At 38.2% G+C, this 26,409-nt stretch overlaps 3 protein-coding genes across 3 annotated transcripts in view; 1 reads left to right on the top strand and 2 right to left on the bottom strand.

The window, feature by feature from the left end:
* LOC143295915 (ero1-like protein) overlaps positions 1 to 12,904 on the bottom strand; it is a 41,957-nt gene extending 29,053 nt beyond the window's left edge. The window contains exons 1-5 of the mRNA XM_076607601.1: positions 12,751 to 12,904; positions 8,748 to 8,867; positions 7,528 to 7,611; positions 2,944 to 2,997; positions 6 to 79 (exon numbers count right to left, since the gene is read on the bottom strand). Coding sequence (XP_076463716.1) covers positions 6 to 79; positions 2,944 to 2,997; positions 7,528 to 7,611; positions 8,748 to 8,867; positions 12,751 to 12,849 — 431 coding nt within the window. The 5' untranslated portion in view covers positions 12,850 to 12,904. The remainder of the gene's footprint in view (positions 1 to 5; positions 80 to 2,943; positions 2,998 to 7,527; positions 7,612 to 8,747; positions 8,868 to 12,750) is intronic.
* A 334-nt stretch (positions 12,905 to 13,238) lies between these two features.
* On the top strand, positions 13,239 to 20,583 carry LOC143296581 (protein arginine methyltransferase NDUFAF7, mitochondrial-like). Its single transcript, XM_076608605.1, has 10 exons — positions 13,239 to 13,299; positions 13,968 to 14,128; positions 14,626 to 14,706; positions 14,997 to 15,107; positions 15,754 to 16,044; positions 16,674 to 16,793; positions 17,445 to 17,594; positions 18,005 to 18,107; positions 19,083 to 19,150; positions 20,105 to 20,583. The coding sequence occupies exons 1-10, from the start codon at positions 13,239 to 13,241 to the stop codon at positions 20,282 to 20,284; spliced, it is 1,326 nt and encodes a 441-aa protein (XP_076464720.1). The 3' UTR covers positions 20,285 to 20,583.
* A 124-nt stretch (positions 20,584 to 20,707) lies between these two features.
* LOC143295917 (B9 domain-containing protein 2-like) lies at positions 20,708 to 24,898 on the bottom strand. The gene is made up of 4 exons (XM_076607602.1): positions 24,755 to 24,898; positions 23,646 to 23,734; positions 22,766 to 22,891; positions 20,708 to 22,417 (listed from the first exon to the last, which is right to left on the bottom strand). The coding sequence occupies exons 2-4, from the start codon at positions 23,731 to 23,733 to the stop codon at positions 22,104 to 22,106; spliced, it is 528 nt and encodes a 175-aa protein (XP_076463717.1). The 5' UTR covers position 23,734; positions 24,755 to 24,898; the 3' UTR covers positions 20,708 to 22,103.
* Between the last annotated feature and the right edge of the window lie 1,511 nt (positions 24,899 to 26,409).

Below are 26,409 nucleotides of genomic sequence, written 5' to 3'. Positions count from 1 at the left end.
CAGACCTGAGTGAGGTATCCAAGGCACTGAGCTGTCTCTCCTCTTCACAGCTGTGGTCTTCCTGCGCGTTTTTGGAATACTGTTCAACACATTCACACGCAATACATGTAATAAGATTTCGCAGTTACTCAAACCAGTGAGCATATTCCCTGTTTCCAAACATTCAAATCATTCAGATTAGTGATTTTTGTTTCTTATCACTGATACTCAAACTGTACCTAACTTTGATCAGAGACCAAGCTTTAAAAGCTCTTTACAAGAAGACTGTCCACCTGGGTAGGCCGACTGACAGATGCTTTTAGCCTAAGGTTTAGGTTCTCATCATTCATTTTCTGTATCAGTCAGGCTTCAGTCATGCACACACACACACACACACACACACACACACATACACACACACACACACAGTGGAGTGAAGTTACTTAAGAAATTTGCCAGGGACAACTCTCTTGTTGCCATGACTTCTTTTATGTGCGCACATTGCATGCTGCACACAGGACCTCAGTTTATCATCTCATCTAAATGACTATATGGATGTTTTACACCAGTTTTCTCTCTAAATAAATGAATAAAATATTGAATGCCTTTGTTTGGCCAAATAACTCATCAACATTTGGTTAACATCTGCTCTTCCACTCAAACAATTATTAAAAATGTTCTATAATGTCTATATTTTCTGGTTTTAACCTGGGCTATAAAGAACAATATCGTCCATCATTACTCTTGTGATATAGTTGCTTATCAGATAATTTTTTGCTTGGCAGCTGTGATCTTCACGTTAAAATGGTCTTAATTAAGAATCATGAAAGTTAAACCTATTCAGTGTGAAACCAGATGTGAACAACAGTAGCCAAGACCAACCATTTGATTAAGTCCAAAATTGGGATGAACATGTATATATATAAAATACCACATACTATCCTCCCTCTCTTCTCTCCCTCACCACATGAACTTTTTGTGTTTGTCTGTGCATGTGCATCTGTACAAGTGCATACCAGTGAAAAAATAAATACTCTGCAGAAAAGCTATCTAAAATGAAAATTATCTTCCACCAAAAACCATAAAAATACAATAATACACCTGTTATTAACCAGCTGAGTGCCAGATAATTTTGTAAAAACGTGCTCTCCCCTTCCCAGGGAATTTTGAGGATTCGGGTGTTAATAGAAATTTAATACATAAACTATGGGAGATGCAGAAAGAATGTAAAGGTTTTTGTGAAGGAAAACAAATGTAGAGTCTGATTCTGGGCTGTTTTTCACAATCAGTTTGATTGTAGATAATAATTCAGGCATTCAAAATGAAGGTAACAATTTTTTAGCAAAAAAAATCTATTTTCACCTCCACAGAATGGCATCCATAAAGTAAACAAACAAAATAGCATATATATTGTCAGATTAGAACTGTAGAAGAAAATAAAACTAGCTACAAGTTTATAAAAAAAAAATCACACCTCGTGTCGACATGCAAGTGAATCACTGTCCCAACAATGACCAACGTGTGTACAGCCAACATAAAAAGTCAATTACGTTTTTAGAAACTGAGCAGAAAAGCTTTTTGACAGCTATGAGCTTTCCCCAGTTAGAGGGTGAAGTTCTTTTATGCCATTCACTCCCTCCGAGTTGCATGTGGGCCGATAAAAGTGTCTGCTGTGGATCCGCCTTGCCTCCTCTTCAAACAAGTACCATTCGATTCAGTGACAAAAAGCGTTAAAAACAAAAAGTACATGTTTCACATCCAGTACACAATCAACCCTGAGTTTTGTGAAAATCATGGAGCATTGGCGGTTGTCTACTTCCTGCAGTATGCATTGAAATGTGAGTACACTGGCGTCCAACTGCCACGCCCACTTCATACCCCATGGCTGGCATTAGACCTATCGTCTTACATCACTCCTCTTCCTATCCTCCCCCTCTTCCAACGCTCGCTGCGCCTATTCTGTCAGTCATAGCCACTTGCTCAAAAATGCTGTGTGACTGGATGGACAGACTGAATTACCATCAAATGGGCTGTCAGTTTCAGCACTGTCGTTGTCAATCACCTTTGTGTTAAAACCAATCATCAGACAAGAGAGATCCTTCCAATCGCTATAGCTGTCCATAATCATAAGCACAGCTTTCAAAAGTGTGTAAATCTGCTTGCTGACTGGGACCTATTACTTTACTGGACAAAGTTTCCAATGCCTTTATTTGGATATGATGCAACCCCCTTTCCACGTGTGTTCCACATGGTCCAGTAAGTAAATCATTATCGAGTAGAAAGTAGAAAGGGTCTTCTGCCTGATGTACGCTCATTTAAATAATATTTTTATAATTTAGACACATCAAACTAACCGTTCAGAGTCTGTTTGTGTGCACTGAACCAAACTCCAATGAAGGAAAAATCGGAACATATGCTGGATATCAATGGACATCTTATAGGCACTATGAAGTATTATGCTATGGCAACACTTTTTGTAGGACATCAGCTGATGTTTTACAGGCACTAAACTGGTTTGAAAAAACCAACAACGACCCCAAACACCACTATTGTACTATGAAAATAATAAATAGATAACTGAAAAGAATGAAACCTTTATTAACCAAGCTGATGCGGAGGAAAGAGTTCTGTATGATGTCTAGCGTGGACAGTGAGGGAAGAAGTCCGGATGTGGCTGTCTGATGGCATTGAAGCATATCAGTATCATAAATCAAATGGTTCAGAGGCCATAAATCAGAAACAACAAATGAACACATAAATGAAATCAAATCATAATACTACACTCAAACATGTATAAATAATACACAAATGCACACACAAAGGTAGTGAATGTTCACAATCTGCAACAATGCTGATTGGAAAGAGAGAGAGACAGAGAGAGAGAGAGAGAGAGAGAGAGAGAGACAGAGAGAAATCCCAGTATAATAATTATTTACCCTGAAATACCCAGTGGCTGGCTCTTACCTTATTTTCTGCATGCTGCTTGTTCAGTTTATCATCAACAATAGGCACAGTGCTCTGAAAGGAATCCACACAACAGTATCAGTCAGCATTTCACATCATTTGCCTTGCAGAAACCTGATCAAGCACCTCAGTCTAGCACTGAAAGTTGAATTGTGGCTGAAATCAATAATACTTTGGTTTTCTTTTTTCTTTTCTTTTCTTTTAGTTCACCTTATCTAGTCATTTGTCAATGTCTGGTTATTTTTTTTTTATCTTCACAGAGAGACTGTATATGCCTAAGCACACATGCAACCAAACCTGTGTATGTTATAACTTATATATCTATAAAATAAGCAAAACATATAAACACGTGTGCACACAATCACACATGCAGTATTGCCATGTACACATTGATAACTATCTGAAAATACTCGGTTTCCTAAGTTCTCACACATATATATAGACACACATACACACCCACATACAGAAAGCAGACAAAGAGGCTGTGTGGCGCGCATGCACACATACACACACGCCCGCACGCGCACACACACACACACACACACACATCCTCACAGTAAATACACAGTGACTGTGTCACATGCACACTCATATACACAAACACACAATCACAGTGTGACACAGACGCATGAGCAATGTTTCCATTTCTCTTAACTTTCTTTTTTCTTGAGAGGAAAGACAGAACTGTGTTAAGAAGAGATGGAGAGGGAGAGAGAGAGAGAGAGAGAGAGAGAACTCCAATATTTCTGATTAAATGAACCCCCATATTTATATGTTTCTTAGTCATACATGTGATGTATGTATGTATGTGTGTGTGTGTGTGTGTGTGTGTGTGTGTGTGTGTGTGTGTGTGTGTGTGTGTGTGTGTGTATTATATCCTCAGCCATGAGCTTTTTTTGTTTTTCCTCAGAGAAACAGGATCAGAATTTGAGCATTTCAAACACCATGGTGAGTTACTGAATATACATGCATGTTTTTCAATACAGGATTACCCCCAATCCTGTTGCTGGTTCTTTCAAGACCATTGGGAGAAAGCAGTATCATCTGCATAATATATTATTATATATGCAATAGCAGGCCACGTAAGTGTAGCTTTGGGACAATGTCATATGATACCTTTGAGGCATGCATGTAGGTAAGCTTGATGAATAAAACATATGCTCCCTCTCCCTCTCTCTCTCTCTCTCTCTCTCACACACACACACACACACACACACACAGACACACACAAACACACACACACAACCCCCTTTTGTGATGTCCCACATTTTGCATGGTGTATAGATCATTACAAGCAAGAGATATCCGTAGATAACATCAGAAACAGAAAGCAATTAAAAATGGGCAAGCCTAGGGGCTTGGGGCTAAGTTCCATTGATCCTTGAAATAACTTTGGTACGCAGATGACATGTGACAAACAAAACTGGATCTGAAACTGCAGTACATGTCAAATTTCTAAAAAATTAACAGCACTGTGTCACCTGATACCATGTTATCCACAGGCCATAACACAATATTTTAAATGTTTCAGAGCACTTAATGTTATACTTACAGAAAAACTTCTTTAAAAAAAAAAAAAAAAAAAATTGGCAATTCAAAACTTACCAGTTAAACTTCAAATAACTGTCTGAAGCCAATGAGAGAATGACAATGTTTCCTACAGATGCACAGTACACACAAAGGAATGCAGACGGACACCTGAATCAGCACTAAATATTACACAAACCCACTGTGTTTTTAAACATTAGTCAAAAAGGACACGAAGAAATATCTTTTAATTCAATTAAGAAAAATCATTATTCTGCATTTAAAAAAGAAATCATATCCTTCTACAAAGAGAACGGCTTCGCCCATTTAGATGACTATTTCCCTATCACTGCTTATTTTAAAATGTTCATGATTTTAAAAAAAAATCAATATACAGATCCTTGTACTGAAATGTTACATTTTAATAAGTTCACAAACTGTTCATTGACATGGCAACATCTGGAATGTAGCCAAATGCTAAGCTGAAAAGACTTGATTGATTATTCAATGAAAACCCATTTCATCCTATTGAATGCTGTGATAACTTCACTGTTGACTGACATCATAGGGAGAGGGAGGGTGTGACATGAAAAAAGAAAGAGAAGGATACAGGAGAGGGTGAGAAATAGAGAGAGGGAGGTCAGGGAGGGTGTGTGTGTGTGTGTGTGTGTGTGTGTGTGTGTGTGTGTGTGTGTGTGTGTGTGTGTGTGTGTGTGTGTGTGTGTGTGCATGCGCGTGCGTGTGTGTGTGTGCGCGTGCGTGCTTGTGTGCGTGCTTGCGTGCGCGCGCGTGTGTGTGTTGCTTCATTCATTTTATTTCAATGCCCATTCTACTTTGTCTTTAAATCATGTCATCCACATGAAGCCTAAGGGGGTAGCGCTTCAAAATGCACAGCTGTAAGTTATTATTGTTATCATAAATACAGCTTGGCAGAAGAACTAATATATTCATATTTTGGATGTGGCTTGTTGCAATAAGTGTCAACAGAAACATAAACCAAATATTTTAGTTGGTAAAACAGTTTTATTGTTACTAGTGCAAATACTAGTATTATTAGTCTGCTCTGCTTTTAGGAATCTATTGAAATGCTAAGATGCACATGCATGCGCACACACACACACACACAGCCACACGCCCACACACAAACACAACACACCCACATGCACACCTCTTCTTCTACACAGATACAAACCTGACACTTTCCCAAGAACACTGACAATAAATCATATAATGACAGCAAAATAACTTCCTAGTCTATGGGTGAATACATACACATAATGATAATGTGTGTGTGTGTGTGTGTGTGTGTGTGTGTGTGTGTGTGTGTGTGTGTGTACCAGCTGCACAGCATTTCAGGTCCATAAAAATGTATCCTTAAGCAAAAATATCAATTAAATCCAGCCTGTGGCAAACAGTTTAGATGGGTGGGAAAGGAACAGACGCTGTGGGGATAAGTACGCTCAATAGGATGCGAGTCAATAAACAATAACTGTCAGTGTCAACGGCCAGTTAGAAGCATGTGGAAGAGAAAAGAGAAAAGACAGTCCTGAGAGAGTGAGTGAGTGCATTGGAAGGGGACAGTGAAAATGGCACAGAGCAAGAAGTATGGAGTAAAAGATGCAGAGCAAGAAAAGTATAATACAGAAAAGACAGGCAAAGACTAAGAGATCTGTTATCTTTTTTGGTTTTCACATGTCTAAAACCTGTCATTCTGAGGGTAACAGAAAGTTTTGTTGAGATTAATTTTCCATTAACAAACAACCATTAAACCAGCATATCACCATCTTCATCGCCATTAATATCTTCAAGTGGGACTGTCTCTTTCCAAACTGTGTTCCTAACACATATATGTACTGTGGACATTACTTAATATTCCTTGTGACCCTGGTACACTTGTTAATAAAGACATTTGCTAGTCTATTCTATTTCATGCTTGAACCACTCTCAAAAGAACAAAATCTGTAGTTTATTTTAACCTTGAAATTTAGCAGATCTGCTCATAAATGATACAAGTTACAACCAGGCCTTTCAAATCAGAAGTATGCAATGCACATGAATACAAACATTAGTTTGCAACAGCAGGACAGAAAGGGAGAATAATCATGTCTACCAATTTATTTTTTAATCAATTAGTCATTATCAAAGTTTGTGTATATAAGGGGGAAGAAGGAAAAAAAGATGGACAATAATGAGTGTTTATATATCTTACCTTTAATTCATTATTCATTATCACAGTTTGCATATGTAAGGCCAAAGAATGAAATAAGATGGGCAGGAATAATTATGAGTGCTCATTTATTTCATCTTTCATTCATTATTCATTTTCATATTTTGTGTTTGTAAGGGTATAGAATGAAAATAAAATAGGCAAGACAAATATGATCATGATGTGTCTATTTATTCTATATTAGCTTATCATTCATAATCTCTTTTTTTAAATGATTGATGGAATACACACATATCTATACACAAGTTAAGGTATTATCAGTACGTTATTGACCAGCTTTGATATTCAACTGGAAGATCCTGCTTATGGTGGGTATGTGTATTCGTATATATGTGAATATGTGTGTCCATGAATAAAAAGAGAAAGCAAGAAAGAGAAAGACGGAGTGAGCAAGGCGCAGGAGGGTGGGGGTGTTGGCCTAGGGGGAGGGGGGTTCTCAGGACACTAACTGTGAAGGAAGAAGTCATTGAAATAGAAAGAAAAACAGAAGTAACCCCCCCCCCCCCCTCTCTCTCTCTCTCTCTCTTTCATTCTCTCACGCACATGGAGACAACAGGAGACATTTCGATTCGAAAAGAAGGCGAATTAAAAATATTCAGAAATACTTGCTTGTTTTCATTCACACACACCAGAGAGAGAGAGAGAGAGAGAGAGAGAATAAATTTTATTCATTGAAGGTAATGTACACTTTTCATACAGCCCTCGAAAGAAGGGGGGAAATGAAAGAAAAGAAAAGAAAAGAAAAAAACACAAAAAAACTCCAAAAGAGAGGGGAGTGAAGGAGGGTGGGAGAGAGAAACAGAATGGGAGAGAGGGGGAGAACAGCTGACCTGCTCACAGACGTTGACATGGCAGTCTTTCAAGGCACAGCGACTGTCGTCTGACCAGAAAGGACACTGCTTTTGGAGGTTGACCTGTGTAACAGCACACACAGTCTTGAGCACGGACTCTGTGTCACTGACACTGCATCACAGTGCAATAATACAAAATTGCAGTCTGGACATGTCTTGGTTACATATGGTGTGTGTGTGTGTGTGTGTGTGTGTGTGTGTGTGTGTGTGAGTGTGTGTGTGTGTGTGTGTGTGTGTGTGTACGTGTGTGTGTTTCTTCATTGTGTCTTTTCAATGAAAGTGATACCATACGAGGAAAGAGGAAAAGTGCATGTATTTTCATACATCTCTGGTCGTTTTGCTGGTGTGTGTGTGTGTGTGTGTGTGTGTGTGTGTGTGTGTGTACATGTGGCTAAACATGTATTATTTTATCAATGAATCTTACTTTGTACAATAACTTTGATTTCCTGGTGTCTAACTTTTTTTTTTTCATCAATCCTGACCAAACCTTTTTTTTTCTTTTTTTTTTTAAAATCCATAGCAACTGCATACCAAGACAAATAGCAAGAATGAAGTATGAAGTATTAAAATATATCTAATCTGAACATGGTAAAGAGATCAAAGATGCAGTTAAGCTTCTTCTTTTTTTTCTTCTTTTTTCTTTTTTTTAATAATATTTATCTTAATTTTGTCTAGACTGGTTTAGAGGTAAACAGTTCCACCAGCAAATACAGTGGCGCACATTGTACCCATGCACATGCAGGCACACATGTCAAAACACCCACCCACTAATGTATGCACACTGAGAAGTAGTAAGAATGACCAACTTTATTTAGGTGGAAGGTACTTGTTGAGTTGTTCTGATCTGTAGATCACCCCCACACTCATCTGACACACAAACTGTGTGAAATACACATAAAATCTATAGGTATGCATGTGCACATGCACATACGCACTGACACATGCGCACAAACACTTGCGTGTTCACACAAGCACACATGAAGACACACACACAGTGACATACACACTAAAAGTAAAACTAGTAAAAGTGACAAAGATGCACATGTACGTATCTATAGACATGCACTCATCATCACATACTGCATTCAAACTTAACATACACAAATTTCGTGTAAACTTTTATTGCGTAAATTCCCAAAAATGAAGAAAATTTGAACATAGAGGGAACAGAGAAAATGAAAGATCTTAGTTTATCTCACCTTGAAGTATCTGAAATAGTTTTTGGTCATCAGACTCCTCAGCCTGGGATAAATCTGGTCATTGTTCAAGGAATCCAGACTTTCAACCTTGCAGGAGCAGTCATCTACTTCCCCTTTCAGCTGTAACATATCATAAGACATCCAAATATTTAATGCACTTCTGATAGGACATTCCTGATGCTATTCAACACGTGCAACTTAGTGTTTCAGTCTCTTCATTGTATGTTTTGTTTTGCTTGTGGAAGACAGTAAAGTCCAAATGTACTTCTTCATCTCATTTTGTGTTGTAACCCATGTCCATTACTGCATTAGTGAAGAAGGGGAATAAGAAGAGTGAGAGTATGAAAAGACCCGAGACTGGAATCTATCTGGAGATGTGGATATGAGAGGAAAGGTCAACTATCAATCATCACCTGCATTAATTAGGATTCTGAGTACTTTTCTATGAACCACCATCAACATTCGCTAATAACACGATTAATGCCAAAACAATCAAGCAAAATGACTGCCAATTACACACACACACACACATACATGGAGGGCATTCATGCACACACACACACACACACACACACACACACAAAACACACACTCATGTTTGTGCAAGCTCAAGTTACACATGTATACACACACAAGCTCAAAGTCACACACACACATACACACACACATACACACACACACGCACACATATACACACACACAGTACTGAGTTGTCACACAAACACACACACACACACACACACACACACAGAGTAAATCCATTATTTCAATTCTGCACTATCCCAACAAGTACCACCACAGAAAAAGCAGTTTCTTTCAGTCGAAACAGTGAACTCTGAATAAAGGCAGCTAATTCAGTAATTTAAAGCAGTGGTAGCAAGCAAATCTAATTAGCTGCCCCCCAATTTTCTACTTTCAAAGACTGGTTAAAGTGTGACAATACCATTGATGTTCATGATGTGTACTACAGCTTCCAGTATAGACACAGTCCTACCCCTCTCTCTCCATGAAAAGAAAAGTATCACCCAGTTTAGGTCAAATAATTATTTCCATGTAAAAAAAAAGAAAATTAGTTCTGTTTATCAGAACTGTTAAATTTTCTTGGCACATGTATTTTTTAAGAGTTTGAATAGTAACTTTGGACATGGGCAAGGGTTGTTCTTTAAAGCTATTGTTAGGTAAGGATTTTGAATAGGCTTTTATCTTTTTTAAACGATGTGTGTGTATGTGTGTGTGTGCATGCACGTGTGTGCGTATGTGTGTGCATGCATGAGTGCATATGCGCAAACATGCATATATAGATCTATGGGCTTGTGTCTGTGAGCTTGCATGCATACTATGTGTTAATGTGCATATGTGTGCATGTATATGTGCATATGTGTGTGTGTGTGTGTGTGTGTGTGTGTGTGTGTCTGTGTTGGTTGGTTGGTTGGTTGGTCATTAATCAATGTCTGTTCACTAAAGTGATTTCAGATTGGGGAAAAAATTATAGGGAAAAAATTATGTGCAGTGTGTGTATGCATGTTCATGAGAATTCACTGGAACTGCATAAAATTAATAATGAATTATAAATGTGTTGAGAAACAAACTGAGAACAGACAAGAAAATCTGGCGAATGGAAAGAAAGGAATTAAATTAATTAACCATAAAATCAAGTGACTAATATTGTAATATACATAGATAAGAGTCAAATGGCAAAATACTTAAGATAATTAGCTATTACACATTCAGATAAACTAACAACAAATTTGGAAGTTAACGATGAAGAGTTCAATGTTTTTGTAACTGAGTTATTGGAAAATATAGGAATCAATTCATATTTTAAATCTAATCCAAGAAAAAATATGCAAATTTGTTATTTTCTGTCCACGCAGGCATACAATACTCCTGGTATATTTTGTTTTGATAGCATCAATTTTCCATTCATACATATGTATAAGACATTAAGAGTCTGCATTTCCTTTCTGACGATGAACTGAATGCTTACTGTGTTAATGTCAAACTTTGAGTGATAATTTAAAAAAAATTTCAAGTAATATTTGAATACATCCCATGCAAATTTGTTAACAAGTGTATAACATTCTTGTAAATATAAACAGAGGAAGTTGGTGTGTGTGTGTGTGTGTGTGTGTGTGTGTGTGTGTGTGTGTGCGCGCGCGCGCGTGTGCCCACGCACGTGTGTGTGTGTTATTAACTGCAGGTTTGTCAAAGCTTTGAGTCCTTCCTTTATGTTTATTTGTGTGCGAAATGCACTTCATACTTTCTTAAGCAGAAGACAAACATCAGTGTTTAACAACCTGTCTTTGTCTTTGCCTATGTTTAAATATTAAGTTTGATATGTTATACCTATTCTCTTACAGCAATTGGTGCTTGTGTATGACTTGTGTTTAGACTAGTCGTTTCTCTCATTCTCTCTCGCCTTGACTACTGTAACTCACTATTGTCTGGTTTGCCTGTTTCATCCATTCAGTCCCTTCAGCGCATACAAAACTCTGCTGCCCGCCTCGTCCTCAGAAAGAAAAGATCTGAGCACATCACTCCTATTTTGCAACATCTCCACTGGTTCCTTGTCTCACACAGGATAAAGTATAAGATCAGCACTCTATGTTATAAAAGTATTCACAAATCTGTCCCTTCCTATCTTTGTGGCTGCCTTCACCTCTACACTCCATCTCGCTCTCTACAATTGGCTTCGGGTCCACTCTGTTTAAGCATACCCAGATTCAAACACTCCACTGTTGGATACCGTTCTTTCTCTGTCTCTGGACCTTGCATTTGGAATGAACTTCCTCTTTCGCTTTGTCAGGTCTCTGCACTCAGCTCTTTCAAGTCTGGCCTTAAAACCCACCTCTTCACAAGATAGCCTCCCTCCTCTGCCTCTCCCTTGTCTTCAATTTCTTCAGTTTTAGAGTTTTGCATGCATGTGAATTCACACAAGTTCACTTTAACACAATAGAGTAACACAAACACAAGAGTGCTTCATTAAACTCTAATTCTAGAACACACACACACACACACACACACGTGTGTGTGTGTGTATGTATGCAAAAGGTCTAACCGCACACAAAATGAAAAAGTTACATATATGTATACATATATGTAATCAAAACACAAGACTTGATCTTCAGGTTCAAGATTTCTATTTCAGTCATATACTATAGTCGACTAACACAGAAAGTGTGCTTTGAGGCCTGAATGGAAAACGTTTGCAGCAGCATGTTTTAAATGGTCAAACATGAGAAGGAAAACAAATATTTTCTCCTTCTTCCGTCAGGTGAACACTATGTTTATCTTGATAAAGATTACTTCACACTTAATGAGGGAACACTATAATTTTTTTTTTTTTTTTTTGAAATACACACACACACACACACATATATATATAATAGTTTGAATATACCATTATAAACAAAAGAAAGGCATAATGTCATAAGTAAGTACATTCCTACAAACAATACATTGAAGCAAAATCAAGCTGAAACTTGTGAAAGGAAGCTGTAGCAATTGGGAAGTGGAAGCAGACTGATGCAACTGTGTATCATATGCAAACATATAATACTGTAAGTGTAAGGTTATTCACTGGGAAACTCTGCTGCAGAAGGAAGATGGGGGTAGATAAGGTGTAGTGAAACAGTTATCGTGAGACAATCACCCACCAAGTGACCCACCCATTCCAGTCACGCCCCTGGCAAAGGCTACAGTGTGTTAGCGAGAGAGAGAGAGAGAGAGAGAGAGAGGGGGGGTCGGGGGGCGGGAGAGTTCACATACAATGTATGACTTCCACAAGTTTTTGTTTGATCATTATGTAACACCCTGTTAACTGCATCATATAAAAAGAAATATCCTCAAGTGACAAATGCAAACCAAAACCCCACCCCTCTAGTGGCAAGGTAAAAACCCGGCAGTCATGCGGACGTAAACAAATTGCAAGTTCAGTGTTTCACACACACACACATTCACTAAACACTATATTAACAGTTCAACCCTCTTTTTTTCTCCTCACCTTACAAAAACATCCATCAGAAACATTTTCACTCCAATCAGTTGGACTGACGTAACAACAAAATAGTAGAAGAAGAACGAATGATTGTAAGGTAAGCATTGTTTCAGACTCAAAGGCAACATCCACACTATACTTCGCAGCCGGTGTGGTTTCAGAGTTGTATCATGCTAACGGATGTTTACTGAGCCGCATAACTTACTTAAAATGGAACGGAAAATTTGTTAACCCCAAAATATAATTCCACATATAATGCCATCAAAACACACATGCTTTGTAAATCTATGCTTCTTATCTAGTCAAAACATTAAGATTATATTTCAAATCGTATTCAGTCATATTGAAAATAATCAACTAGATGTTTTACGACGTATAAATGCGGAATAATTTTTTCAAGCAAACTACGGCTGACGTGTCTCCTGTCGGGAAACGAGACTGGGGATTCCCGGCAGATGGGGGTTGCCCTTCCGGTTTACGTTGTCGCACGAAAAATGACCTGTTTGCAAAGAAGTCAGAGTATTTTGCCGTTGTTGTGTACCAGAAGACTCAAACGTAATTATAACAATTTATTTTATATGAACAACTGAACAATCATTTCAATGACTCGTTACCAGGAACTGAGGGACGTGTCCTTCGGGACCGCAGACGTGCCCGCTTGCACGTTCGCTTGACATTGATAGACGATGAATAGATTTATTTGTAGAGAGACACGCCCTTGCCTGCAAGGTCGATGCAATGCATGCGACTTATAACACGTGCACTTTCGCCAGTAGTCTTGGTGATGCATGCGAAGACTAGCTGACATGCACGAACTAACTCAAAAAGGGACATGCACGAACAAAAAAAGTGCACACATTATCTGTACCCCCCCTCACCCCCATCCGCCACTCTTCTCTCAAGCACACACACACACACACACATGTATTAATGTCACGTGCATACATATCCAAATGCAAATGATACACACATATGGATAATTATACATGCATTCAAATATCCACAAACAAGTACATGTATACACATGTACAAATGCACATCCATACTTAGAGGTGTGCAAGTAATGTGAGCACAAACTGACATTTGTATTGGTGTATATGCATGCATAGATAGCACAGTATGATAGTGTGTCGTAATATTAACATGTTATTTTGCCAGCTTATGTCGTTTATGTTTTTATCAGCTAAGTAACATAAGAATAATGCATTTTTTGTATGTGTCAGGATTGCAGTTTGCTTCATTATGCTGCCGGCATGCCCAGCCATTCAGTTCAGCCACCACCAGCAACAGCAAGGTCCTGCAGTACCTGAAGGCTCGCATCAAAGCTGGTGGACCCATCACTGTGGCAGAGTACATGAAAACTGTTTTGACCAGCGCTGAGTCTGTAGGTGCTTTTCCAGTGAAAAGACAAACTGAAGAATGTGACCCCCTGCCCCCATGCCACAGCACACAGAGTTTATACAACTGTTAAGACTTTTGGGGGGTAACGCTAAAAGAACAGAGTATGACTGGGATTCAGTTTGCTCAGACTCACATGTAAAAAAAATATATGAAGTATTCAAATGTATGTGGACATGCATGCACACACGCATGTACACACACACACACACACACACACATACACACACACACACACACAAACACTTTTGTGCATGTGACAGACAGACATACACTCACACACATGCACATACACACACACACACACACACACACACACAACATACGAACACACATGGATGTAACTGAGAGGACTGTTTCAAACTTACCATTTCACTTGCTTTTTGTGTGTGCAAAAACTGAAACTGAACTGTAACTGTGCATGAAATAACAGTGGTGGTTATTTCTCTTGATGAGAATTATGTTTTCATTCTTTGTTGACAGGGTTACTATATGCACAAAGATGTGTTTGGAAGCAAAGGAGACTTCATCACATCACCAGAAATCAGTCAGATGTTTGGAGAGGTAGTACAGTGCTTACAAGTCTTACCTTTTTTCTCTACTTCTGTATGTGTGTGTGTGTGTGCATGTGTGTGCATGTGTGTGTGTGTGTGTGTGTGTGTGTGTGTTTATATGCACTATTTCTCACAATGTATACATATGTTAGTAATTATGCATGTTTCTCTTGATCAGGCTTTTGATATATTTTGCTTTTAAGCTAAATGGATCTCAACATTATTCCATTTCTTTTTTTGTTTTCTTTAACTTCTTCAGAGTATCAGGTTTTCAAACAGACATAAAACAAATGTTTTCAGATGCTGGGAGTGTGGTGTGTGAATGAATGGAACAACCTGTGTGCCGGCCAGCCTGTACAGCTGGTGGAGTTAGGACCTGGCAGAGGAACTCTCGCTGAGGACTTGTTACGGGTGAGTGGTGCAGGGCATTGTAAATAGGTTGTGGGTAATGACTTGTTGAAACTGGCTGCACATTGCTAGTCGTGTCCTGCCCTTTGTTCAGAGAAAAACTGTGAGATCAAAATATGATTTAACCATGAAGTGCAGAAGTTTACAGGTCTCATACATTTAGCAAAAAAGAGGGTCTTCAAACAAAAAGTTATCTAAATGGTGAACTAGTGCAACAAACAGTTTATCAATATCAATTTGGGAATAAGTAAACAAATTGCAATTAATTGAGCACTTCAGTGATTGGAGTGATTAGAATGATCTGTGTGTTAAAATGAGCAGTATGGTTTTTATTCCTGATTTGCAGCTGGAAATTTTTGCATTAAGATAGGACTACATGCCTGCATCATTCAGAGGAATGGCATTCTGTGATACCATGTGTGCAGGTAAGCGGCTGGACGAATGATTCTGGAATGGCACATAAGAATAAAGAAAATCTGCTGTCAAGAAAAAAATGATAATAAAAAAAATTATAATGGTTGTCCCTTGGTCTCAATGAAGACACGACTGGGTTGATTCTGAATTTGCAGACAAGTTCAGCAGGGGAGAATTCTCACCACTGTTTTCTGGATGATAATTATATTTATACCATCGGTGACCTGTTCCACAGGTGTTCTCCCAGTTTCCAGACATGAAGGACAAGATCAGCCTGCACCTGGTGGAGGTCAGCCCAGCACTCAGCCAGATGCAAGCTCAGCGTCTGTCTGGCAGCACGGCGCCCTCCAACCTCAGTGACCTTAGTGATGGGAAGGAAGGGGAAGGGCTAGGCCCCTATCGACAAGAAAAGAGCAAGTTTGGAGTGGAGGTGTCATGGTACCGAGCCTTGGAGGACGTTCCCAAAGGACTGTCAGTTTTTCTGGCTCACGAGTTTCTGGATGCACTGCCGATTCATAAATTTCAGGCAAGCATTTTGTGATTTTGCTTCACATAAAAAAGAAAGGGCACATAAAAAAAAAAAAAAACAGGTATGACATAGCATACATGTTATCAGTCCATATGCTTTGATACTTCCTTGAAACTTTAACTCTTTATCTTGGGAAATTAGACTTGCTTATGCCGTGTGTTTATTTCTGTGAACAAACTGTGTAATCTTGGATTTTTGTTTATCTGTGTTTAAATTTAAAAAAATAAATCATGTGTTATTCTAAGCATGAACTTACTTCTATAAGAATTAGTATTCAATGAGCTTAAGAGCTTTAGCATACACTTTTTTGCCAAAGACAAAATTTGTTTTGCCTGCGTGTGTGTGTGTGTTTGTGTATAAATGTGTTTATGCATGGCTTGATATCCTTCATTTGGATATTCTGTTGGTTCATTTGATCATTCTACACCATTGGATTTCAAGAATAGACTTCGCAACTACTTGCCTGTATGCGTTTGAGTGAGCATGTGTATGTGTGCATGCATGTTTTTATGTGTGAGCGTTTGTGTTCACACAGTGAGCGAGTGTTCATGTGAGTATGTATATCTCATTTTCTGTGAATAAATACATACATTGCAAACCACACAGCACTGTTGTTTACTTTTCAGAAAACAGAAAAAGGGTGGTGTGAGGTGCTGATTGATCTGAACAAGGATGCAAGCAGTGAGAACAGCCCTTTTCATTTTGTACTCTCCCCTGGAAAGACAGCTGCTTCTTCCTTTCTGCGGGTTTGTATAAGTCAGATGTATGCTGTCAGATATCAGCGTCCACCAAGAAGTGAATAAAACCTTATGTTTTATGGGCTTGAACTAGAAAGAGTGAGGCGACACTGATTATCCTAAGCATTTTTGTAGATCTGATTCTATAGTAACCTCATGCGATATTTCCAAAGAAGGATAAAAAACTACAGATCTCATGTCTTGCTCTGACCTTTTAGTTATGCAGAATGTATTGTACACTGAAAATAATGAATATCAAAGGTGTGTTGTCTCATTCAACTTTTTGTGTTTTACAATTGATTATATGACATATTAGGTTGTTGAAAAGGTAGCAGAGAGTGACAGTTGAGATCAGAAGACATCATGATTATAAAGCAGTGTATCCAGCACTGCGCTTTGTGTTGTACAAGATGACAAGTTGTTTTTTTTTTTTTAATTACACATAGTACGCTGTGATCCACTGGTGCGGACTTGGGCAGGGGTCTAATTCCTATCCTGTGCAAATTACTACTCCACACAAGTGGAGAAATTGAAAGTAAATGCGGCTAGTAGCATACCCTCCTACTGTTTATAAATGCAGCGTCCTCTTTTCTGGCAGTCTTCTTCCATTCCTGCAGCCTGTGCACCAAGCAGCTAAGTTTTTTCCCTGCCATTTGACAGGTAGCAGAAGGTGAGAGACGGGATCACATAGAGGTGTGCCCTGTGGCAGGCCAGACAGTGCAGGAGGTGGCACAACGGATCCGACAGCACGGTGGTTTTGGTCTGTTTGTGGACTATGGCCATTCCGGGGAGAAAGGAGACACGTTCAGGGTGGGTGTATGTTTTAAGAAAAGCTGTGCTTTTGGAATACTGTGGTAGTGTTCAGTGGTGCTTGTTCTAATTTAAGACACATGAAGGATTCCACCTGCTAATCCAATGGTAAATACTTTCTCACCGAGCAATCACATCCCTCCAGACATTATTCTCATTATCTGCCAACACAGAGAAGACTTTGATTTGAACTCACCTTATTTATGGAAGTTAATATTGCCACAGCTGGTTGCTATGTTGATTGTTAGTTGATTCATAGTCTTCAGAAACGTGTCAAGAAGTATGCTGAATTTTCTCACACATGTTTAACCAACAACTCGGTAAGATTATTAACTATTCTGATGAGCAAGTCATCCTTTTGTTGTTCCTTTAGGCAAGAGACTAACTTTGAGGCATGCGACTGATTACAGGCCTTCAAACAACATGAGCTTCATGATCCTCTGGTGGAACCAGGGTCTGCAGATTTGACGGCTGATGTGGACTTTGCTTATCTCCAACGCTATATTCAAGGAGGTAAACATTCACATCATTCTTGTCATCATATGAAAACATCTGGCTATTAATTAACGCAATCCCTCATTTTGTAATTGATGGAAGAACCTTCTTAAGGTACCACTTTGATCCCCCAGAATGTTAACCGTTCAAAATAGCAAATTCAGCTATCACAATAATTCACACAAACTGTTATAGAGCTGCAGACAATATACACAAAAATACTGGAATCTTAAGTTCAGACAATAAGAAAAATGTACAACTTCTAAATGACAATGCGTGTGGCATGGGGTGGGGGATAGGGTGAAGGGGTGTAGCATACTGAGTGGTTTTCAAGGATTGTGGTAAACAATTATTCATTATTATTAACATTAATTAACTGTCATACACAACACAGTAGCAACACTACACAAATATGCATGTCTGTATACATTCACACACTGATATGCACTTACAAAAAAAACAAAAATTGATGCACCTGTGATCCTTGCTGGGGCAAGAAATTATTATAGAAAATAACGAAAACAATATAATTTCAGTCAACATTAGTATGAATTTGACAACAGTATACATGAGTATGTATGCAAGTGCTTTTACTCTCTGGCACACTCTTTCTCTCGTTTCATGAAATATTACAGTTATGAAAAGGCCTAGAACAATAATACATTTTCTTTCAGTGTCAAATTTGGTGCAGTCACTCAGCAAGTACTTTTTCTCTCAATATCAACATTTGGCCCAACCACTCAGCAAGTACTTTTTCTTTCAATATCAACATTTGATGCAATCACTCAGCAAGTACTTTTTTTTTTTTTCAATATCAACATTTGACACAATCACTCAGCAAGTACTTTTTCTTTCAATATCAACATTTGACGCAATCACTCAGCAAGTACTTTTTCTCTCAATATCAACATTTGACGCAATCACTCAGCAAGTACTTTTTCTTTCAATATCAACATTTGACGCAATCACTCAGCAAGTACTTTTTTCTTTCAGTATCAACATTTGGCCCAGTCACTCAGCAAGATTTTCTGGTCAACATGGGTATTGGAGTTCGACTGCAGGCAAGTTTATTTTGCTGTAATTTGTTTGTTTTGCAGTTTATTTATTTGACTTGGATACCAGATGTGTTTTGCAACACAAAGCTAAAAACAAAAAACAATCAGCCAAACAGCTGTAATGTAATTGTATTTGTTGTCTGGTGGAGGAAATCTTGTCTGATTTGGTACAAAAACTATTGTACTCATATCTTTGTTGGGGTCAGATACTGTTTAAGGTCAAATCATCAAGGCTTTAAAAAAAACAACAACAAAAAACCATTCACCACTGACAAGTACATGAACAGCTATTTCGCAACAACGATGTTAACTTGAGAGAGATGAGGACAGGTAGGAGATATGATACGGATATCAATGCTTATATAGCGCCTATCCTCGGTCAGAGACCAAGCTCAAAGTGCTTTACAAACATGGAGTCATTTGCACAACAGGCTGCCTACGTGGGTTGAGGTGACCAGCAATCCGCATTTTGGGCGCTCATCATTCATTTCCTGTGTCATTCAGTCAGGTTTCGGACAGGCACACACACAGTGTCACACAGACATGTAGGATTTTATGCGTATGACCGTTTTTGTTTATTTACCCTGCCATGCAGGCAGCCATACTCCGTTTTTGGGGGTGTGCATGCTGGGTGTGTTCTTGTTTCCATAACTCACCGAATGCTGATATTACAGGATCTGTAACGTGTGTATTTGATCTTCTGTGTGCATATACACACAAAGGGGGTACAGGCTCTAGTTGTCTGCACATATGTTGACCTGGGAGATCAGAAAAATCTTCACCCTTAACCCACCAGCTGCAATGGAGATCAAACGGGGAGGGGGGGTGAATCATACCGCAGTACAGGAACAGAACATACTGTTTCTGCTTCATTGTCCAGTCCTAGTAGCAGAAAGTGTTGTAGTTTGGAGATTACAAAATCTGCCTACAGTGGGAGACATGTTGTTTGTGTGCGTACAGATGCTGCTGCAGAAAGCCAAGCAGGAACAGTGGAAAAGTCTGCTGACAGGGTACGACATGCTGACCAACCCCAACAAAATGGGAGAACGATTCAAGTTCATGGCCCTACTGACCCCTCCATCCCGGGACTATGTACCAGCTGGTTTTCACAGACCTGACTTTTTGAACACTCAGTTCTGAAGTGCTAGAGTTTTGTAGCAGCTGTGGTGTGAGTGCTGTGTGTTAAGATGGTGTGACAAGAATTGTGCTGATATCAGATATTTTGTGCCAAGGTTTTGGTATTCATGCTTGCACGTGTTTGTAGTATTAGTAGTATTCAAGTCTATATCTTTCCACTCCAAGTGATATTTGTGTGTGTGTGTGTGTGTGTGTGCATGTGCACTTGTGCATGCATGAGTGTATGGGTGCGCTTGCGCATGCATGAGTGTGTATGAGAGAATGAGAAAGAGAGAGAGAGAAAGGGAACACACTAAAAGAAACAAACAAAAAAACCCAGCTGCATTGACATAAAGAGATGAAACTAGAAATTTTCAATTGTAACTAAAAAGAGGAAACAAAACACACAAAAAAACAACATCTACATAAACAGACAAAGCAAGGAAATCTATTTTGTTACTAAGTTTATGTTTTAAATACAAAATCAGATCATATATTCAACATACACCACAATGATATAACTTATCATAGTCATAACAACAATGATGAATATTCCATTTTTGCAATAGTTGTCTACACATGGTTGAAAGCGATCTTGATACATCCAGCACACATGCTCACATGAACCACTCACATTTACATACTGAACATTGAATATCAATCATCAGATTCACATAATTATGTTAATTCAGCTATTGCTGAAGTTAAGAAATTTCATAATTTCCACATACTTTTAGGTTTATATGAAACATTAAAATGGCATCCATAAACTGTGCATATAATACATAGATCATCAACCTATATTAAATTAAAGGATATGCTGAAATTATGACACTCTAACATTCCATCATGTTTTTACATCTTTAAAAAGCCTATAAATGTTTTTTTAACCATTGATACCAATACAAACAGAGTGGAAAACACAAATCTGATCTCTAAAATCCTGAAGTAATTACTTAACAGAACCTGAGCAATTACGGACTGAAACAAAAATCAGTCTGAAATGTTGATCAGACAGAAATAAGAAAAATACTTAATTTACTGAGAACAAAACTAAACTTTGTTACATCAGTTTTCTTGACTGAGTGATGAAGTCATCAGAGTAACAACAGAACTTGTCTTGTCGCCACAAAATGCACTGTACAAAAATGTGTTATTTACAAGGCTTTTCTCAGACTGCAGATCTCCAAATCAGTCAGCTCCTGATGATTTTGCTCTGACACGCTGATTAATAGTTGAGTAATTTTGGTTTCACATGACCAATCTACTATCTTAAACAAACAAGTTTCCTATCTGTTCATGCTAGCAGCATGATGACTGCTACTTCATCACTAAAAACAGTTCAGTCCCTGAAAACAAAGTGTTGCTGACTGTACAGCAGGGAAAAACAAAAACAGTCATGCACATAAAAGGCCACTTGCAGAAGCAGGTGAAATGGGAAGTTGCAGCCCTAGAATGCTGAATAAGAACTTGACAGCTCTGACAACTTCAATGAAATCACCATCATTTCCTCCAGTTCCCTTACTCTTGCAGAGGATAACAAATCTCTGTTTAATTACACATACTTAACCGTGACCCAACTTGTTCATTTTCAGAGAGCTGTTGGTAAGCTGTTTCTCTTTTCCTCTCCCATCCACAAATTCCCAACCTTCTTCTAAGTGTTCTATAAAATTACTGTGGTTGTCCAGCTATTTAGGCAGTGATTTCTCTCAAATGTTTTGATAGTTCATACACATGATGTTTTTTGTTTTTTTTTATCACAGATCACATATTCTGTACCTAAAGAAGAAGAAGATAATAAAAAAAAAAAAAGGGGGGGGGGGGGGGTCAGACACTCCTCCTATCAGCATTCAATGCCAAACTTGTCAAAGTTTCTCAAGATGACGCCCAGACGTAAGTGCACTTTGCCCATGGCGATAGTGTGGAGGCGGTACCGGTCAGCCCCACTGTAAATCAGGTCAGGGTTCTTCAGCTGAGCTGCCCCTCCCAGGAAATGCTGAGAGACTGTTTCCATGAAGGATCCTGTGGGTCTCCAGGTCGGACAGTCTATTTCATGCGTGCCGGGGGAGGTTGGGATGTGGCAGAAACCGTAACCGTACAGCTCGTTGCGTCCAAACTGGTCTTGGTGCCAAACTTGGAAGTGGATTCTTGGCCATCCTGAAGAGAACAGATACATTGTGGTGTTCTGACTCATGCTCTTTTCTAGTAAAGTTATGCTGCAATCGGTATCACATTTGCATGGAAGTTGACTTGCTGTTGTTGTTGATGCTGTTGATACTATATGTCAACTGATTTTTTCTTCTGAAGAGCCCAATAAAGCAACGAATCTAATATTAAAAAAAAGAAAGAGACAGACAGCACTTCATGAAGTACAAAATGGACAACTTATTTTGATGTAAAGAAAGAGTTTTGGACCTGGGGGATGACCACACACACAAGAAAGCAACAACAAAAAATAAAACAAATCTCCCTCAGTCTCTGCGTGTCTTCTCTCTTATCTCATACCTTGAATTCCTTTGGTGGCAAAGTGAATGTCGATGGGATGGCCGAAGAAAGCAGCTTCATGGTTCTGTGGATTGTCTACCTGTGTCTGTCCTTCCCTCAGACCGGCCAGAATCTTCCAGGCTCCACCTGAATACATGTACAGTTATGTCCTTGAAATATGTGTTGACAAACAAGCAGGTTTGAAATGCATGCACAAACACAAAGCACTGTACATTATCATACACTAACACATGCACCCAACGTAAGAAAGAGAGAGTAAACGGTGTTATATATGGGATTACGGAAAATCAACAGATCAGGATGTGACTTAAGTCATTATAATTATACATAAACTGAATGATGAAGTATCAGACTGAACTGTCTGCTCTGCGGAGTAGAAACTGAAAACTGTCATGGGCATGGCTTACATTATGTTTACTTATTTGAAGGTCAACAGAAGTGTTAAAAATCCACATAAACGCTTCCCCCACCCCCCCCCCTTTTTTTTTTTTCAATTCTTGACATTACATATTTGAATAAACTATCAATCACTTTTTTTTTCTTTTCTTTTTTTAAGAACGGAATTCCTGCTGGTCTCTTTGTTGTAGTCAACTTTTTCTAACATATTTTACAAACCTAATTCTTGTAATGCACAATAAGAATGATCATATCACTGATCAGTCTGCCTATCAATCAGTCATCTGACTTATCCATAACTAAGACACAAACACAAATATTACACACACACACACACACACACACACACACAGAACTAGCACAATACATAGTTGTTTTCTTTCACCCAATCCTCTGAGCAAACAAAAGAAATACAGCTGATAAAAAAAAAGATAAAAATAAAAGTGAAAGCTAAATTATTCTGTGGGAGTGAGAGAGGCCTTACCGGTATTGATGCCCCATTTGCAGAAGAGACTGTGGTCAGGGAACCCAGAGGCACCAACTATCTGACCAATCACATGGACTTCTGCCATTCTGTGGGGAAGAATTCACAACTGTTGTATTGTATTATTCTTTTTCACAACATATTTATCTGTCTGAAATTCGGGCTCCTCTCCCAGAGGAGGGCACATCACTACAGGCCAGTGACACCACCATTTTTTTTAACTGCTTGCAAGTGCATTTTCTTGGGAAAGTAGATTTTTCTACCTAATTTTGCCTTGTTTTCTTTTATGTGTGTTAAATGCATGCTACACATGGCATCTCGGTTTATTGTCTCATCTGAATGATTAGCATTCAGATCACCACACAAGGTCTAGTGGAGGGTGAGAAAACATTGGTGAGTGTGTTTCAAGTCAAAACAACAGCTGAAGAAATTGATTCATTATTCTGTGTTTGTGTGTGTGTGTGTGTGGGTATGTAATTTAATGTCTGTTCACCATAGTTATTTCAAACAGACGTTCCGTTCTACCCAAAGCATGCACATATACAACTATGAGCTTGATATTCCACTTTCCCCCCTTCTCGTACAACATATCACTTGTAGCAAAATATGTAAAACTGAAGATGTATACAAATCGATGAATACACATCCAAACCAGCAACAGTGGGGAACTTTTATCAGAAGGGCTGATTGGTGGGTTCTCAGTTCTTTCAAGTCACCTTACGAGTATACATGTAAATATTTCACTTCACATGGTGTTTTTTCGTTCTTTCCCATACACAACTGCTCAAATTGATAATCAATCGACATATAATTTACAGTGAAGACGATTCATGCAAAATGAATCTACACTGAGGCATTTTCAGATTCAAATCACTGTGGATACCAAGGATATCTTTTAAAAAATCTTTTAAGGAACTTGAAATTACCACAGTGTGGAAAATGGTCGCAGGAGAGAAAAACAGGTTCCGAGGTGCTATTAATTAGACTACTGCTCGTGCCACGAACAATGTTTATAAACAAGTTGAAACACATTCTCAAGGATGCACATACATTTTCGCTTTTGTAAAGTAACTGACGGCAAAACACTCATAAATATGAATGCTTTTTACCTTTCACGAGTGAAGTTTCAACAAATTCAACTCTTTTAGAGAAAACGTCTCTGTTGTTTTCAATTCAACTGTCGACGGCAGGCATGAAATGGAGTTGCCAAGAACGCTGACCGCCGGGAAATACGGTTCGCCATCGAAGTCAACCAATGCCGTTTCAAGATTTGCCTTTTGAGGATGCAAACCAATCGAGGTTAAAAATAGCATACACACACACACACACACACACACACAATGTTTATAAACAAGTTGAAACACATTTTCAAGGATGCACATACATTTTCGCTTTTGTAAAGTAACTGACGGCAAAACACTTATAAATATGAATGCTTTTTACCTTTCACGAGTGAAGTTTCAACAAATTCAACTCTTTTAGAGAAAACGTCTCTGTTGTTTTCAATTCAACTGCCTTGTTTTCTAACATTGAATGCCATAAATAGGCATCCATATAATAAATCCCTATGCAAAAAATATTTTTCCAAACGTAAAATCTATAATAGACTGTTAAGACGAAAGAAAAGAATGTACACAAATGATCTTGCGAATAAAATCAGCGACGTCCTTTATAAAGATCCGAATACCGCCTAGAAAACATTAAAAAGTTTACAAACTGCAGGCGAGAATGCCACACGCAAATATCAGTTAAATACATCCATATGGATTTCACATCTGGAAAAGCTCATTGGCAAAGAGGTGAATACAGAAGAAAAAACAAAGGCAAAAAAATCAGAAACGAACTCAGTAAAAAGAGTCAAACAGATGAGAGTCTGCTTTCAAATATCAACTTAACAATATCAAACAAAGAAATCAAGAAAGCGTGCAAGCATAAAAAAAAAAATAAATCACCACGATTGGACGGCATTACAAACGAAATGGTCAAAACAAGTCTTCCAATAACTATCAATATCATTCAAAAAATGTTTAACATTATTTTCACTCAAGGTATATATCCAGAATGTTGGAAAAATGGTTTAAACATTCCATTGTATAAAAATGGGAACCCGGGAGATCCAAATAATTATAGGGGAATAACCTTAACAAATACCTTGGGAAAAGTATTCTGCACAATATTAAATAATCGAATAACTGAGTACCTAGAACAAGGTGAACGCCTAACAAAGGAACACATTGGATTTCGGAAACACTACAGAACAACTGATCAAATCTTCAATCTAAAAACGATCATTAATGAAGTAATAAAAGTTTTTAAAAAATGTAGATTATACGGTTGTTTTGTAGATTTTGAAAAAGCCTTTGATAATGTTTGGCACGATGCCCTGTTCCTAAAGTTGAAAAGAATGGGCATAACTGGAAAATGCTTTGATATAATTAAAGACATGTATAATTCCAAAATTCAAATAAATTCACACGAAGGTCTCAGCACAGAAATAACTGTACAGAAGGGTGTACAACAGGGCAATACACTAAGCCCAACTTAATTTAATATTTTCATAGATGATATTGTAAAATCTATGGAAAGTAACGATTCTCCAAAATTCAATGCTGTTTCACCCAGCAATGTACCATGTTTACTTTATGCTGATGATCTGGTTATTCTGTCTTTAACAAGAAAAGGATTGCAACAAAAATTACATAATTTGAACACATATTGCCATAGTTGAGGATTAAAAATTAATAGAGAAAAAACGAAAGTGGTA

Source organism: Babylonia areolata, chromosome 21 (assembly GCF_041734735.1).
Source record: "Babylonia areolata isolate BAREFJ2019XMU chromosome 21, ASM4173473v1, whole genome shotgun sequence".
Lineage (NCBI taxonomy): Eukaryota > Metazoa > Mollusca > Gastropoda > Neogastropoda > Buccinidae > Babylonia > Babylonia areolata.
This window is presented reverse-complemented; position numbering and strand designations above follow the sequence as displayed.

Coding starts and splice junctions, on each gene's coding strand:
- LOC143296581 (XM_076608605.1), top strand. CDS start 13,239: ATGACCTGTTTGCAAAGAAGTCAGAGTATTTTGCCGTTGTTGTGTACC. Junction 17,595..18,004: donor AGAAAGGAGACACGTTCAGG/GTGGGTGTATGT, acceptor GACTGATTACAG/GCCTTCAAACAACATGAGCT. Junction 19,151..20,104: donor GTATTGGAGTTCGACTGCAG/GCAAGTTTATTT, acceptor GTGTGCGTACAG/ATGCTGCTGCAGAAAGCCAA.
- LOC143295917 (XM_076607602.1), bottom strand. CDS start 23,733: ATGGCAGAAGTCCATGTGATTGGTCAGATAGTTGGTGCCTCTGGGTTC. Junction 22,892..23,645: donor CAAATGGGGCATCAATACCG/GTAAGGCCTCTC, acceptor ACATGTATTCAG/GTGGAGCCTGGAAGATTCTG. Junction 22,418..22,765: donor TGCCACCAAAGGAATTCAAG/GTATGAGATAAG, acceptor TGTTCTCTTCAG/GATGGCCAAGAATCCACTTC.